Raw genomic sequence first — 16,615 nt, forward strand, 5'->3', positions numbered from 1 at the left:
GTACTTTAACCTGTAGAGACTCCGAGGTAACGGAGTCCGACTCAATCGGCAATCTCTGGTGGGTCTAATTCATTGGCTGTGATGATGACCGACTATGTCGGAACTTGTGTCATGTGACACTATCGGCCGCTTGTGTAAGTCGTCTGTCACGGGATCTTGTCGGCGGCAAGACGCGATGCATATCGACATATACGCCGAAGGACATATAAGATAATTCAGATAGCTCTACTGGCTTCTGGTTTGAAACCCTCTGACAAACAGCCAGGTCTGCGATCTTTTCAGCTTCCTCCGACACGTCATGTTGGCCACCAAGACTGACCAGCCAGTGGCTGAGGCCATCGTTGGGTTGCCGAAAATCAAGTTTCTTCCCGAAACGGTAACTTCTCACGCCGTTATTGTTGAGCCATACCATGTGGATCTTCTCGGAGAGTATAACTATACGAGTCGCGAATATCTCATGAGCGGCACTGCGGCTGGCGAGTCGTACTGCACCCGCCTGCTTCTCCGCTGCCCAGCAAGCAACTCCGACTTCACCGGCTTTGTAGTCTTAGAGCCTTCACACTTGTGGGGTGGAACCAGTATCTGGAGACATATTAATCGTTGGTTGATGCGTAACGGTAAGCTACCTGAATCCTGCTGTTTTTGGCACCGCTGACGGCTTCCGAGGCCATGCTTGGCTAGAGGTCGACCCTCAAGCTCCTTCGGCCCTCGGCAACATCAAGCGTGAAAATCCTTCGCGTTACAAGGACATGCACTTCGTTCCGAGCCCCTTGTCAGACGAGTTTCGGGAAATGATTCCTTTCGTGGCGTCTGCTACCAAAGAGTTGCTCCGAGATGCGTACGACACATTCAAAGCTCAATGGTGGCCAGCAACGACACAATCGCCCGGAATCATAACCCAAGCCTCTCATGCACTTCGCTCGGGTGACCTGGGTTTGACGGCTACTCGTGTAGTGTTGACCGGACTATCACAGACCGGGGGGCTCACCAGACGCTTCATCACTCATTCCTCTAACTTGCGTCTACCCGACGGGAACCTGCCGTTCGATGCGTTCATTCCTTGTCAGTCAGGCGGCAGCGCCCTTCCTGATGTCCCCGGCGCAAAGATCATTGAGCTCCTAGGCGAGGCAGAGTTCCTCTCGGTGAGACTACCTTGCGGAGTAAGCGGGCAAATGAGAGGCACGAAGCATCGGAGACCTGACAGCGACGCATTCCGACTGTATGAAGTGGCCGGCATGGCCCATAGGGAATCAAGATATGCGTCTGATCGCGAGCTTGAGCGCTGGTCTGTTGCTGAACTTCACGGTGCGAATTGGAGCACCTTTGCGAATTCTTTCATTTACCATGCTATCTTTGATATGATCGAGAAATGGACTGGTGAGGTCGCCATTCCCCCGCCACCAAGCTCGACTATATACACAATTGAAGATAGCGACGAAATCTTGCGGGATGAGCATGGCAATGCTGTTGGGGGCGTTCGGACGGTGCACATGGAAGCGCCGCTTGCCAGAGTCGTCGCGGCGACCCCGAAAGGGAGACCAAATTGGTACTGGGGTAAGTCATTCGCACGGTCGTTTCTAAAAAGTCGCTCGACTGAATCTGATTGAAATAGGTTCTGAATGGCCGTTTGGTGAGAAGAAGCTTCGAAACTTGTATGGATCTGTAGGAAACTATCAATCAGTTGCAGGACGTGCTATCAATGAACAGGTGAAGTCAGGGTTCCTTCTACCTGAGGATGCAGAGATACTACGTCGGGAAGTGGTTGAGAACGTCGATTTCTAAGTATGGTTATCTACTACACGGTCTTTGTAAACAGCTTTAACCAAGGCAATTCCATCAATCCCATAGAAACCCGCCGTCCCGCCTCCACAGACCAGCTGGATCATATCGCTTCTGCACATCCCGCAAGAACTTTTGACTCTCCTGGCCGTAGCTCGCCTGCACAGGTTGATTCAGCAGTGCATAGTTCATGTACCTTGGGTTCGTCCGATAGAAGTCTGCGTTCTTGACGGCTGCAGATCCAGTAACAGCATTCGAACTGAGCACGCCGGGGGCAGAGGTCGTCGCCATCGAATCACCCTCCTTGCTCATTTCTTCGGCGAACCCGAACATCTTCGCGTCGTCTTTCGCCTCTCCCCATGCGAGTGAGTAGTCGATCCACGCAGTGTCGCCAGCGTCTGGCTCGAGACCCATCACATTTTTGACGCCCGTCACATTCTCGCCCGCGCTCATGACGCGGGCGGGAACTGGGACAAGTGCCATGGAGAAGAGCAGACCTACGTCCCCGGCCGCCGTGGCGTTGGCTTTGTCACGGAAATTCTGCCAGTGCTTGAGGTAAAGGCTACCCCCATGCGGCGCCTCAAGGTTCGGGAACGTGTGGCCACCGATCAGCCAGCGCTTGAGAGGCAGATTTCCATTGTTGTTTGATGCAATGAGGGCCGAATAACTCTGTGCGGTGGTGCTGTCTGCCATAGGCTTGGCCGCGTAGAAAGGGGCGAAGGGGCTGGTGTCCCCAGCAGGTGGAGAGGGGCCGTTGTAAAAGACGTACACGTTGAGGAAGGACAACTGTGGATTTGCGCCGCCTCCCATGCTGAGGTAGATGTGTGAATTGGGGTCGTACTTCGCACTGAAGGTCTGCGTAGCGTTGAAGACCTCTTCAGCTTTGTCGATGGAGAAGGACAGAATGCCGCCCCATATCTGCGACTCGAGAGGATAGGTCTTGAGAGTGAAGCGCGTCACAATGCCAAATTGGTTACCGCCGCCCTTGAGTGCGCGGAAGAGGTCAGGCTCGGACGTTTGATTGACGTTGGCGATAGTTCCGTCGGCAAGAACAACCTCATAGTTGAGGACGTTGTCGCATGCGAGTCCGTGTAACCCGCTGAAGTAGCTGAGACCGCCTCCGACGAGAAGGCCGCCAACACCGATTGCTGAGAACCGGCCCCCTATGACTGTCACCTTCTCGGCTTCCAATGTTTTGTACACATCCACCCAACGTGCACCGGTTCCCACGACAGCATGGCCTTTGTCGGCCACATTTTGGGTCCCGTTGATCAAGTCAAGCGAGATAAGGACGCCACCGTCGGTGTTTGACCAACCCGGCGATGAGCCATGACCTCCGCTCTTGATGGCTAGTCGGACATCTTTGCCGGAGGAAGACAGTATCTTGACGATGGATGCCACCTGCTGTGCGTCTTTGGGACGAGTGATGCAAATCGGGCTCAGGCTGCCGGCAGTTTGGCTCCAGTAGTTATCTTTGATAGCTTGGTATCCGGTTGTGTTCGGCGCCAGGAACGCCTCGGCTGGTAATGTCGTAGCAAGAGCCGAACAAACATCACCAGCGGTCGAGGAGGCAACGCCTTCTACTGCGAGCAGTACTGACATTATGAAGCCTAACAGTAATGTGTGGCGCATTTGTTGGGCCAGGGTGCTCCACATCATCCCACACATTGACGTTGGACAAACAATGATGTGAGGTCCAAATGAAGCGAAGAAGAAGCAGAGATCAGAACAGTGTTGAACGGCGAATCCCCCGCATTTTAAACGTCTCCCACCGGGTTGCACGCGCACAAGAGTTGAGCTAAGGTAACCCGAGTGGCTCGGTCTAGCAATCAAACTCAATTCAACTACCGCAAGGGCACTGATCCGTAAACTCCGGTGCTTTCGTAGGCCGAGCAACCCGACCGGTTCGCATCTTCTCGAGTTTTGGCTTCCGAGGCCGACGAATACAAATGATCATTCGCAAGCAGTCTTGGTTTCGAATCACTTCAAGCAAGCACGTTGGGTGGATACTGGATTGTTGTCTGTTCGAGGTGTCTCGTAAGATATCGAGTAATGCTTAGTACGGTTGGGTGTGATGAACTCATGGATATTTCGTGCGCTATTTTTATTGGACGCTGGTGCTAGAGTCATTCATTTCTGATTAAAAGCGCATGTATTTATGAAAGCCTGCGTGAAATGGTACGTTCATGCATATCCCACCGGCTGCTCTGCGCTACTTTACGCCAATGTGACGCTACGTCGGCAATTGAGACACTTCAACCGACAACTCAGAGACTTTTCACAACAAATGAATAAGAAATTGACAATAACTTAATGACTTAGTGACTACTTCGGGTTTCGAATGTCCTTCATCGGCGGAAGTTGGAATCAGTACTACCTCAGTGGAAAGTCAAAGGTGCGCTTTCGTCCGCAAGCCTATTCTTAGTGGAACTGTTGAATAACATAGAGTAGTATTTTGCTATTGAACATAGGAAACCAGTCTATCAAAGCAACCCGCAAGAGATGAAACAAAACTAGAGCCTCTATATCATACAAAGCATGCCAAGAAAATCTAAACTTCTAGCTTGACACCAGTAAGCTTCAAGCTAAGGTCCCATAGCTTATTCTCTCCCCCCTCATCAAAAGCATGGGGCCCATATCCGTGATCAGCCATTGACATTGCAGTCTCAGCGGCTGCTGGACCACCCAGAGCGACGTCAAACAAATACTTCCCGCCCTTGCCCTCCCAGACGTCAGCAATCGCAGCCCAAGTAGGCGTCGCGGCGCCCTGCTCCGGCGTCTTAATGCCAGCTGCGACCGCCGGGTCTGACTGCCAAGTCTCAGCCTGCGCAGGGTCGATGTGCACGTGGAGAGGAGTCGTGCAGATTCCAGGCTGGACGCTCACGGAGTGCACTCCGCGGGGACCGTAGACGCGGTCGATGTAGTTGGACATCCAAATGTTGCCAGTCTTGGACTGGCCGTATGCGAGCCAAGGGTTGTACTCGCCCTTGGTGAAGTTGTAGTCGTCAAATCTGATGGGAGAGAATCTGTGGCCTGAGGAGGTGATGGCTACGACGCGGGAGTTGAACTCAGGTGTGCTGCTGTTGATGAGGATCGGGAGAAGCAATGTGGTAAAGGTGAAGTGGGCCAGATGGTTGACGCCGAATTGTTCGTCGAAGCCATCCTTGGTCTTGGTTGGCTCAGGGACTGCCATGATGCCTGCGGAAAGAATTAGCATTTCTCAACGGCAATAGTGACTTTCAGTGGTGGAACCTACCAGCGTTGTTGATAAGCACGTTGAGCTTCGTTGATCTGTCCAAGAAAGCCTGCGCAGCCTTCTTGACAGAGTCGAGGGAGCTCAAGTTCATGTCAATGACCTCGAACTTTCCGTTACCCTTGGAAGACTTGGTGATTTCTTCAACGACACCCTTGGCCTTTGCGGAGTCTCGAGCGGTAATGTAGACGTCGGCCCCGGCAGTGTGAAGCGCTCGGGCGGTCTCAAGACCGAGTCCGGAAGTGCCTCCGGTAATGAGGACGACTCGACCCGTCCATTCGTTGCCGAGCTTGCTATCCTCAATGACTTGAAGTGCGGTGGGGCGGGCATCTCCAGGGCCCTTGGGGTTGGTGAAGAGATCAGCGTAGGGGTGGAAGGCGTCCATTTCAAAGATTTATGATGAGACTCTTGATATAAGATTTGATCAATTGCTTTATAGTGACTTGAAAACTGTGATTGCTGGGGAGTTTGCTGGTATGAATGTGTGAAGAGTGTGATGATGATCTGTTTTTCAAGACACGATGCAGAGAATTCAGACTTCTTTTATATCTTTGAGATTCCCTTTTCCCTCCCTTAACTCCATTCGAATTTTGAAACAACTGCATGTCATGCATGCTGAATTTTCCGTATTTTGCATCCCCAATTGCCCGCTCATGGGTATCGTCGATACCACGTCGCCGCGATGCCCTCACAATTTCCGCCCAAAAATGCGGGGAAAGCGGCTTTTCTCAAGCCAAAGGCGTACTGAAATGTCCGCCCAGGAGCTTCCAATTGTCCGCTCCAACTTTCTTGGATAGGGCAATCGACAGGGCTTAGCGGAACGAGCCTGGGAGGCGTCGCTAGTCCCGATCCTTCGAGGGACTTTTGAGCTTATGTCCGATTCAGGCACCACCGAATGCGCTTTTCCGCAGCAGGCAACACGGAAATAGTGGAGGAAACACAGCGGCTTTGAGATTGCGCCGATAAAGATGCCACACGTGGTTGGCGGCCCGGCGACGGCCGCTTTCTCTGCATGTCAGACTGAGGTTTCACAAAGCTCGCTCTCTCATTATCCCGCATTCGCTGTGGCCGTTTGACATGAAGCGGAAGAGTTTGCCCGATGCTCGTCTCGTTTATCTCATAAGCGATGCCAAAAGCATGAGCGGACGTAGCAGCGGACCTCGCACCACACCTTCACTTCACTCCAATCCCTAAGCCCAGGAGGGCAAGCCATACTGCCTGCCCGTGAAATTTTCTTTTGCCCCTGTCGCAACTATGTCATCTTCCCTTTCTGAGACAAATGTCCACTCGGATGGCCCAACGGAACGGGCACCTCAATCATGCCGTCAATGCAGGTAAGTCTTCACAAGGCTGCTAGATGAGCCATCCACGGACGCCTAACGTTTATGTCTGCTCAGGCGCCTCAAGAGGAAGTGCCCGAAAGATCTTCCCTCCTGTGCTCTAGTATGTCTTTGAAGTGGTTCATCAGCTATTGTCGATGCTGATGATACTTTCTTAAAGTGCGTTCGGCTCGGAAAGAAGTGCCAGTACCCAGCCGGCCGCAAGGCCTATGGCTCGCCACAGGAAGATTTGGAAGATATGCAGTTCACATCAATGACAACACCAACCTCGGCGTCTGAAGTTTCAACATTTGTAGCTCCATCTGCTTCCAACTTTCCGACTGCATTCTTCCTCGATGCAGACTTGTTCCAGCCGATCTCTCACGACGCCTTGCGCTGCACATCGGAAGTGCCCCCGTACATCTCCGAGCTTCTTGGTCCCAACATGATGGCTATCTGCGAAGCGTACTTCGGCTCTGTTGACCTCTGGTTCCCATTCGTCAGTAGAAAGAAGGTGAGGCAAGACCTAGAAGCAGGTGTCTCGGCGGAATTGGCCCTACTCCTGCTCTGCATGAAACTTGTATCGGGATCTACCCCAGCTGATAATATGCATCAATCCGCTGCTGAATTAGCTATCTATCAAGCTGCTCGGAGATTTGCAAATGCGTTGGAAGTCATCATTCCCACATCTATGCGTCTTTTCCAGTCTCTCGTGCTCATAGCTCTCTACGAGATTGGCCACGGCATATGTCCCACCGCCTACCTTACGATTAGTCTTGCTGCACGGCTCGGCCTTTTGAGAGGGGTGCATGATCGTAACAATGCCACGCAACTCTTCCAGATTCCTCCAACTTGGACTCACTGGGAAGAGGAGCGAAGGACATGGTGGGCAACTTCCATATTAGAGCGGTATGTTTATCGGACAAATTCAGAGCCCTGGAATTTTCGCAGAGCAGAGACAAACAGTTATAGGCAACTAACTCGTGATAGTTACATAAACCTTGGCCCCTCAGGATTTCCCCTTGCTACCCCCGAGCCTGTTCAAGGCGAATTACTGCCTATATCGGACACGGAATGGTTCCGCGGGTCAATAGGAACAAGCCAACCGCTTTACACGACAGGCTTCTCAACCGACTCGGAGATCGGCCCTTTTGCGCGAACTTGCCAGGCTTCCCACATACTCGGTCGAGTGCTTGCGCATAGAAACTCTCGAAAAGACTCCGTGATTCAGAAGGAAACTCTGGATCAAGCACTCCAGCTGGAGGCAACGCTGGGCGCTCTCGATTCTCACCTTTCTCAGTCAACGGACGGCGGGTCGGCGATTGTCGACCTAGCTCTCTGTGCAGTCGCACGGCTGACTTTGTATCATGGCTACGCATGCATCCAACCCGGCGCCAGAGGGAAGAGACTACCAGAGGAAAGCGACATGCAAAATGCTTCGATACGCGGGTTGAAGCAAATCATTTCAACACGCGGCCCAATGATCGCCACCTTTGTCATTCAGCAGGCCGCGATTGACATCAATAGTCTGAGCCCACTTGTGATCCAAGTGCTGTACGACATTGCGACCGAATGCCAGTGGTTTGTCCGCGAGGGCGATGTTGCCGATGGCGCAGACACGACTCTGCAATTGGCTATGGAAGCTTTGATACTGCTTTCGCAGCGGTGGACGGTGGCAGGTGCGTATCGTTGTCTTCAAAAGTGACATTCGCGTAGCTGACGGCCAAAAGTTCAATGTCTCCATTTCTTAAATAGTTCGAGCGGGCATTAATGCGATATGCTATGCCAAGACGGCCAAGAAATGCCATCAGCCGTTGTTTTGCTTCTTTTCACGTCAAAGAACTTTAGTTGTTTTCTCTTAACCTCTTGGCATGGGCCCCCCAGTGAACCTTCAGCAGTGATTGAGTCGTGTGTTGAAGAAAGTTACCGATCGACCACACCACTACGAATTTGAAACAATCGCAACTTCAATCCAGATCTTTGGGATCGGAATATATGCCAAGGAAACCCTAGATTGAGTTTGCACCGACAGTTGGACTTGCAGGGTTCCTTGGCTGCGGGCGTTCGTCTGATGAGGTTGCATGATAAGAGTGTAGCGCTTCAACCTCAATTGGTCTTCAACGTCACTTCAACTTTTGGTACGCTCAATCGATTGCAATGTTCATGACCTATACTGCACATTAGCTTGGCCAAAAAGAAAATCCCATATGACGCGGTCGCGATTGCAGTGTGAGTAGCTCACCGAAAATTAGTATATCAGTCTTGAGTCTCGGAGTTGAGTTGATTGGGGCCGCTTCAACACATCGACACGGGAAGTTCACCAACACCACATATTTTCCCCTCAGCGGCATGGAGCCTGAGTCAACTGAACAGATAAGCCAACTATTGTTGCCGGGACAGAGTGGGAAAGTTGGCATCCCGATTCGGCGAACGTTGTGTTGATCACAACGGAAGGTGGGCAACGCGGCCGAAGTGTTTCGGTGGCCCGGGCTCCGGAGTTGTCCAGCGGAACTCTCCTTCGGAGGATATGTCAAGATCTCGGGGAGCGGGCCCGGGGAAACAAACGTGTGAAAGGTCCATCACGGATCTCAACCGATCACCTGCATTCGACTGAGTCGAGTGAACTTGACAGAATGCCACAATTTTAACTTCCAGTGCAACATCTCCCGTGATGGAGCAGGCGGGCTCTTCGGTAAACTCTGTTGATTGTTTCCCACGTGAGCGGGATGCTTGCACTGCTCCAAAAGTGGTCGGTGCTGACCTCATCCAAATTGCATACTGACTCAGCGTCGTGAGGGAGTCCTTGAACGCTCCACATGCTGAGTTTCGTTCAACGTTCAACGAGCAAAAAGGCCAATATTTGTATAAGTGTGGCTCGAAAATGGTGCGTCGTGGGTTATATATCTGTGAGGTTGCGGATGAACGGAGGTTGTTAGTTGTTGAAGGCTAGTTGCGCTTCGAAACTTGGAATCGGGAGATTGGGCGTACCAAGTTTGGGCGACAATAGTGCCGCGGAGGCATCCAAAAGGGCCCACTCGACCCTTGAGAGGCCGCGAGTCGGTCAGCACTTGAATATCGATGACACACGACGTGGTCACTGACATTTTACAGCCCAACGGGGCTGTAGGGGCTGACGACGACCCTCTTCACGTGTCGCCGAGAGAGCCTAAACGTCGCCGAGGTGTTCATGGGCATTTACAGTTGTCTATGAAAGCTCGCCGAAACTCTCATGACACTGACAGGGGCAGTGAGCATCAGGTGAGCATCCAGCAGCTGCATTCGGGACGTGCCATCCCGCAAAACTGACTCGCCAGAGATCTCCTGAGTTGAAGAATTCGGCTCCGACTGGCCCCAAATATTACCATGTTCAGAATATGGGAACGTTTGGAACTGGCGGGGCTGGTTTCTGGACAACTCATCCGAATAATATTACAGATACCGCCGTTACCAAACTTTGTGGTTGAAAGGTGGCTTGGCGGAGGTTCGAGGCGTGTTGACTCAATTAACTTATATTGAATCTCGGGGTTGACTACCGATTGTAAACTTCAATCAACGAGACGATAGGCATGATGAGTCGTCAATCAGTTGACGGATCCGAGAACCCGCATCCGAATACGCAAATGAGCTGGGGATAAGAATTCAGGTGAGGCAGCAATCACATGAGGTAGTATGCAACATGGAGTCGGCTAGTCAGCAAGTCGTGAAGACATCGGGCCGCGAGGTTGCAAGCCGACTGGCAGTTGCAATAGGGTACGTATCTGACTCACGACTATGCAAACACATTCAATAATGGCCAAGTGTCTTGTGACCAAGTCTCGTGACTGAGTCAACACAATGCAAGACAATTAAGCTTACTTGATCAACATCATAACAGACTATGCAGCTGAAGACAATTGATCGCACACTTGAATAATCGAATAAGCTTCGAATTAATGTAGGCATTCACTTGTGTAAAGGCAGTCATTGATCTTAACATAGCATGTTGCTAGTCTACTCCAGTTCTATCCCCAAAGTCTAACAGTACACAAAACCAGGAAACAAACATAACTCGCGTGATAACAGATGCAGAGGGTGGTATAAGAGGACAAAGTGTATTGACATTAACTCGTGTGTGGCAGTGTCCCGGGGGGTTGTAAGAGGAGACCTCTAAAGCTCCTTTCCGTTCCAGACGTCCCTGAGGGGTAATGGCTACTCGCAAAGTTCGCAAAGTTCGCAAAGTTCACAAACATGACTCTCGCCAGGTCTCGTCTACGAGGCGCTCTCAATGGCGATGTCGTCGGTCCATATCGATTAACGCGCACGCGCTTAGTTGTGGGAGCCCTCGCCGATGCAGAAGGGGACGGGGTAGGTGGTGCTGTTGCAAAGGCGGATGACACCCTTGACCCAGTTGAGGTTGCCGTAGGACTGGTCGGTGTAGGTGTCGGAGGTGAAGGGGGTGTAGCTGGGGGAGTCGGTGCAGCCCTCGAGGATGTTGCCCGTGATGCGGCGGACCTGGGGCTGGGAGACGACGAGGCCGAACTGTCCCTCGGGAACAGTGAAACGGAGGTTCTGGGACTCGGTGGAGGTCCAGGTCTTGGTGTAGGAGACGGAGAGAGAGACACCGAGGGCGATCTTGGGGATGGTGTAGGACAGGCCGGCAGTGACACCGACGGAGTTGGCAAGGGAGTAACCCTTGTCGACAGAGACAGCGACGTCATTGCCGACAGAGTTGACGACGGGAGACATGGGAACGTCCCAGTTGAGGAAGGTGTCGTCGGTAAGGATCTGGAACTCGGTGGACTCCTCGCAGCCGCGGCGCTTGAGGCTGGGCTCAGGGGCAGAGGCGACGCGAGCTCTGGGGGCAATCTGGAGGTCACGGGCCTTGATGGCCTCGTACTCGTAGTCCTTCATGACGGTGTAGGAGTCATCCTCGCCAACAACGACGACGTCATCGTAGTTGAGGGCGACGGGCTCCGGGGCGGCGGCAGCAACGCCGAGGATGGCGGAGAGGGCGATGATGGAGAAGCGCATTTTGAGGGTTTGAAAAGAGTGTAAATGGGTCTCTTGCAAAGGAGTGTCTTTGAGAAGTAAAGAGTGAAGGTTGATGTGGGAAAAGAGTGTGGGGGACGAATGGTAACGGAGAATGGACTGGCCTTTCAAGGTGATGATTCCGAGACTGTGGGTGGGAGTCGGCTGTCTTTATACAACAGGGAGATGTTGCATCTCGACGGCGGCTGTGAAGGGACATCCCCAGTCTGAGAACCTTTAGACTATCGGATGTCTGTTCGTTGCTCGACAAGCCGCAGCCTGGCCGTTGCGCTCGAATGTTTCCACTGCCACATTGTCCCTTGTCCTGGCATAGACGGTGAAGCGCACATCCGCGCGCGAGATAGTCGGCCGACAGACAGTCGAGCACAAGCCAAGCGCAAGTCCGGGGATGCCGGTGCAGGAGACGCACCTGTGATCACATCGACGGGGTCAGCTTGCCAGGTGCTTTCCAGGGCGGAATGTCATCCAACTCCCTAATGGGGAGAAGAGATAATATCGGCTTCATACTATGACTGAGGCAGGTCCAACTGCAGTACGACTTTCCAATGACTCGAGAGCTGCAAACCGGAGATCGGTGCGGTCCCGGCAGTGGGGGGAGGCGCGGATGGATATCAGATGGCATTCAATAGCACGAACACGAACAAGGCAATACTGGGGTCTCCCAGTTTCACATTTAGAATCGTCCAACCAGATCCGGGCTAAGAAGGGAGCTCAAGGTGTGCAGAGCGTGGAGTTTTGCGGCTCTGAGGTCGTTTCTGCCCAATTGACTTTCGGGAAGGTTACCGAGTCATGACAACCTCACTCCGGCCCCGGCTCACCGTTTCATGCGACATCATCCATGCCCCTGCAGTCCCCAATGAGGCAAGAGATTATTTACTCATGCAATCCTGGGCCCCCTGCTGACCCCGTCTTTCCCCCCCTGGACCAGGAAGCCCACCATGGTCCATCAGACGCGAATACTCCTCCATCAGCCCAGCTAGCTTGGAAATCACCAACACCGAAGCCCCAAAGGGCTGAACGATGCCCTGCTTCGCTTCTCGTCTCACGCTTAGCTTCCCCTTTAGGGGGCGCATAGAGTTTGATAACGGGAGCGAGGAGACTAGCCCACGATGCCATCAAGGGATTTCCAGCACCGCCCGGAGGGGCGCCGAGACGTGACATGGCATCCACCGGCGCGTCCGCAGTAGATGAAGATCAAACTCCCTGGACAGGCCACAGGGTCGTCGGACTCGGTGAAAGGGTCGCCGGACGTAATGGCGGTTCGGGTGGAGACCGCGCTCTGCGCACTGAGCAGTCGGATGACCTTTACCGCTCGTTGGAACTTGGCACGTCCTGGTCATCCGCGTGGTTGTGGTATGTGCAGTATCCGACGGGTGTGCGCATGGAGGTGTCCAGTTGTTTATCACAAAGTAGGCACTTGACTCGTACTGCACGTGGAAGTCATCCGTGGATATAAACCACCAGAGCCTCCGCCCCAGGATCATGATATCTCACTTCCAGCTCCATCCACGCCCACCACATTCTTTTCTTGTTCCGATCTAGTAATCAGAACCAACTCAGTTCATTCATTTCACCACCAACTCCGTTACAGTCACTACCTTCTTCAAACACATCCCACCCAACCACTATCAACACCGCCAAAATGCAGTTCTCCATTGCCAAGGTTGCCTCCCTCTTCGTGCTCCTCTCCGTCGCGTAAGTCTCAGTTCAGTCTCGACATCAAACGAGCACCAGAGGCTAACAGACTCTTAGTTCTGCCGACTTGCACGACAACTGCGCCTGCCACAACGGCGACAGCTACAACTGGCGCATCACCACCAAGGCTTGCGAGCTCTACAGCTCCAAGAACTACGAGTGGGGCGTCGGCGTCTACGACGAGGCTTCTGGACGCGTTAGTTTTTCCCCTGCCTCCCCAGCCAGCCGCTCGCGGCTCGCCTATCCCATCAATCTCGCTAACCCGCTCGCTAGTGCGTCAAGAAGACCGACAACGACCAGATTGCCGGCAAGGAGTGGGAGGCTGCCTGCCGTGAGGTCGCCACCGGTGAGGGCTTCGCCTGCGCCGACGGCAAGGGTCTCTACTGCAAGGCCGACTCCGACTCCGTCCGCGGCCGCTGCTAAGCGTCTCGTGGAGATGCTGGGGTCCAGATCACCACAGGGCTTGTTTTTGGACTAGTCCTGCCTTTTCCCTTTGAACAACATACCACACACGAAGCGAACCGGCCGAAGCCTGTCCGTAAGGCTGGCTGGGAACATTCATCATTGCTCCACCCACATCCTTAGCCGGCTCTCTGGATCGTGGTGCCTAGGAGATCTTCAGAGAAATGGCATCTTGACCAGGAAGTGGCTTTTGACAAATCGTTAGCGGAATTTGGTCCGTTTAGTTACGAAATTCTAGGCGTTGTTGGTGTTCGTATCATATACCTGTACTGTGGTGTCTCGTGTATTGTCTATTTGTTCGCAGTTTGTCCCATAGATGACTATAGACTTGCATTGTGTCCAGCATAATTCTCTACCGTGCTCTATTTTAATTGCTGTGCCATCATGATTTGACTGTCATTATTGGTAGCGATGTATCTACCTCTTGTTCGACTCTGCTTATGACACCATCATTCCATCTCTCAATTATTTTTGAAGTCGCTTTGATATGCCTCAATCACGTACAGCGGAACTTGTCGTCATCATGATGTTGTGTCATTGGTCCCTCTGCTACGATGCTTGGTTTTCAGCTTTCGTATCTTCACTTTCCATGACATGTCGGCCCCATTCCGCGACAGAAGATAATCTAGCTACTCTATCTCTATCAATCGACAATGATGTGATCACAAGGTTGTGTCGTTGATTTTCAGCTTTCGTATCGTCTGTTTGCACATATTGCTGCCCCATGTCATGCGATATAGGGCAATATAGCTGCTCCGTAACTCGAGTCGAGCGACTCGACAGTGATGCGACAACGTGATGGTGGTTGGTGCACGCTAAGTTCGGCAATGCTACGGCGGAACGCACACCAATTCGGCCTGAGTCCGATGCCACCACTTTACTCCAGACCGGCTCACGATAGTGAGGTGCCCCGCATCAAACAAGCTCACGAACTGTTTAAGTCTAAAGACATTCGTGCCCAGACGAAAACAAGAGTCATGAACCGCATTTATCGTATTTGTCACAGCCGCTACATGACCGGATTTGACGCTCAAATCCCCGTCCCTGTGAGAGAGCACGTTTTCCGCATGTGCACCTGTATGGGCGCCCTCCGCGCCGGGTTACGTGTCAGATCATCTTCATAAATGAATTTATATGATGTGTGATAAGATAAACAAGTTGGCTCTGGGCATCTTCGCTAGCCTCACTTTAGCCTAGACTGTCATGTTCACGTGGAGCAAAGCTGCTACATCCCACCGGGAAGGTTATTTTCGTGTATGAGACCATTCAGCCCAAAAAGATCTTGCATGTTAGCGAAGAGATAGCGGCCGATAGCCGCGCTGTCAAGCAAGCATCGTGTCTATTCATAGGGCTTTTCCGTCTGATGTTGCGATGTAGGGTTGGTTAGCGGGCATTCTGGAAGGAATGTCGTGATACGGATTCTCCATCGCGAGAGATCTCCTTCCGTTGAAGTTCCGCACTTCAGTGGAGATGACGGAGAAGAGCTATCCTAACTGGGAACCTCTTATCCTCTTTCAGCGAAACCCTAATTAAGGGGGTTCCTTCGGTTGCAACCGTGCCCCAGCCACGATGGGGCCATCATGGGGCCCTGTCGAGTGACCCTGAAGTGTCCCTGTTCAGCTCCACGAAGCTCCGACCAGGGCTGCCTTGGCACGAGACAGCTTGCTCTATGTGGACTCAGCTTGCAGAAGTGCATTGGAACCATTGTTCCAGATTTAATTATTTTTACCTTGATGTCGAGCCCCTCTAACCTGAAAATCTGTGATTCTTTCGCCATGATACCCGCCAAAATGCGGTCATGATGATTTCATCTATCATGGTCGGCATTCTCGGCGAGAAATTTCCCAAGCCAATGAGATCTTCCAAGTGATGCAACGTGTGGTGTCGTTCACACGACCTCATGGACCTCGTGACTTGGTAGGCTGTGGTAGTTAATATACTGGCACCCGAGGATTTGTACGAGCATTAACAGCAATGCTATGGTCATCTGTATTTCCCGATACTGGCATTCCCTGACTTGTGGTTACCATTGCGGCGGAAACATGGAGACAAACACCAATATTCACAAAGTGTTTTAATAACATAAGGCGTGGTCTTTGCGTCTCGCCGGGCATTACTCGTAATCCGTCAAAGCTCGGGGTTTGGGCAGAAAGAGGATAATCTTCCACGTGCAGCGGGGCGGTGCCGACGAGGGGGACCCCCGGACACGTTGACCCACCGGGATTGCGGACCGGTCGGCGCACGGAAAAGGTCCGAGCCCCCGGAAACCCGCGGAGATCGCGGAGGCAGCAAGGTCTTCGGCGCCGCCGATGGTGAGGGCCAGCGAAGCCGTTCGAGCCGCTGATAACACGCGTCCTCATGATAAGGACGGTGTGCTTTCGGTGGCATTGTGGTCCGTGGCCAGAGTCTAGGCCGACAGTCGCCAAAACGCGCCTTCGAGCCTAATCTGACGCGTTGAGTGAAGAACCCCGAGACGATCCGATCGTCTCGATCATCGGTGAAGACGAATGCCGCGTTCGTAGGGCTGGCCAAGGGGGAGGCGCTCGGCTTCGGCATTCTGTTGCTTCCGTGATCGACCCTCAATACCCTATGTCTTCTATGAACCCCAGCACATGTGCATGAGGCACCTTTGTGAAGAGACATAACTCATCAATCTGAGGAGGGGAGCCTGGAAACTCGAGATGATCAGAAGGGGAAAAGGGCTGGATCTGGCCATGTTCCTGTGCTCCTGCGATCGACCCTGAATGGCTTTTCTCCGTGAGCTCCATGCAGCATATGGTACAGGATCTGTGCGAAGACGCATCCTTACCTCCTTGCCATATCACGACTTCGAGCTAAATCTGCCAAGTTTGGAGTCTAGAGACCCGAGATGGTCGGAAAGGGCTGGAATTATCCACGTTTTCTACTTCTGCGATTGACCCTGAATGACTTTTACCTCGAGCCCCATCATATAATCTTTGCGAGGTGACATACTTACGTACTGGCCATCAAGTTCGCGGAATCGCGGCGCGTTGCTGTAGATTACTGTGACAAATGGGAATCGGTTGGCGTGCTTCAGTTAAAACGTGTTCTAAAAGGG

General features: G+C 52.6%; 6 protein-coding genes across 6 annotated transcripts; 3 read left to right on the top strand and 3 right to left on the bottom strand.

Moving 5' to 3' along the window:
- Positions 1-298: 298 nt before the first annotated feature.
- Positions 299-1,782, top strand: CGGC5_v008305 (uncharacterized protein; the record flags this gene model as incomplete). Its single annotated transcript, XM_032025810.1, has 3 exons — positions 299-617; positions 667-1,554; positions 1,613-1,782. The coding sequence occupies 3 exons, from the start codon at positions 299-301 to the stop codon at positions 1,780-1,782; spliced, it is 1,377 nt and encodes a 458-aa protein (XP_031891874.1).
- Positions 1,783-1,836: 54 nt separating this feature from the next.
- On the bottom strand, positions 1,837-3,381 carry CGGC5_v008306 (putative FAD-linked oxidoreductase; the record flags this gene model as incomplete). The annotated part of the gene is made up of 1 exon (XM_032025821.1): positions 1,837-3,381. The coding sequence occupies one exon, from the start codon at positions 3,379-3,381 to the stop codon at positions 1,837-1,839; it is 1,545 nt and encodes a 514-aa protein (XP_031891873.1).
- Positions 3,382-4,330: 949 nt separating this feature from the next.
- Positions 4,331-5,417, bottom strand: CGGC5_v008307 (Short-chain dehydrogenase TIC 32; the record flags this gene model as incomplete). The annotated part of the gene is made up of 2 exons (XM_032025832.1): positions 4,331-4,977; positions 5,036-5,417. 2 exons carry the CDS (start codon positions 5,415-5,417, stop codon positions 4,331-4,333), a joined length of 1,029 nt encoding a protein of 342 aa, XP_031891876.1.
- Positions 5,418-6,286: 869 nt separating this feature from the next.
- On the top strand, positions 6,287-8,122 carry CGGC5_v008308 (Transcription factor BOA15; the record flags this gene model as incomplete). Its single annotated transcript, XM_032025843.1, has 5 exons — positions 6,287-6,366; positions 6,430-6,475; positions 6,533-7,260; positions 7,342-8,030; positions 8,082-8,122. 5 exons carry the CDS (start codon positions 6,287-6,289, stop codon positions 8,120-8,122), a joined length of 1,584 nt encoding a protein of 527 aa, XP_031891875.1.
- Positions 8,123-10,656: 2,534 nt separating this feature from the next.
- CGGC5_v008309 (uncharacterized protein) lies at positions 10,657-11,361 on the bottom strand (the record flags this gene model as incomplete). Its single annotated transcript, XM_032025855.1, has 1 exon — positions 10,657-11,361. One exon carries the CDS (start codon positions 11,359-11,361, stop codon positions 10,657-10,659), a length of 705 nt encoding a protein of 234 aa, XP_031892065.1.
- A 1,660-nt stretch (positions 11,362-13,021) lies between these two features.
- CGGC5_v008310 (uncharacterized protein) lies at positions 13,022-13,497 on the top strand (the record flags this gene model as incomplete). The annotated part of the gene is made up of 3 exons (XM_032025866.1): positions 13,022-13,074; positions 13,132-13,270; positions 13,348-13,497. 3 exons carry the CDS (start codon positions 13,022-13,024, stop codon positions 13,495-13,497), a joined length of 342 nt encoding a protein of 113 aa, XP_031892066.1.
- Between the last annotated feature and the right edge of the window lie 3,118 nt (positions 13,498-16,615).

Source organism: Colletotrichum fructicola (assembly GCF_000319635.2).
Source record: "Colletotrichum fructicola Nara gc5 chromosome Unknown KSG_Nara_v1_contig04, whole genome shotgun sequence".
Lineage (NCBI taxonomy): Eukaryota > Fungi > Ascomycota > Sordariomycetes > Glomerellales > Glomerellaceae > Colletotrichum > Colletotrichum fructicola.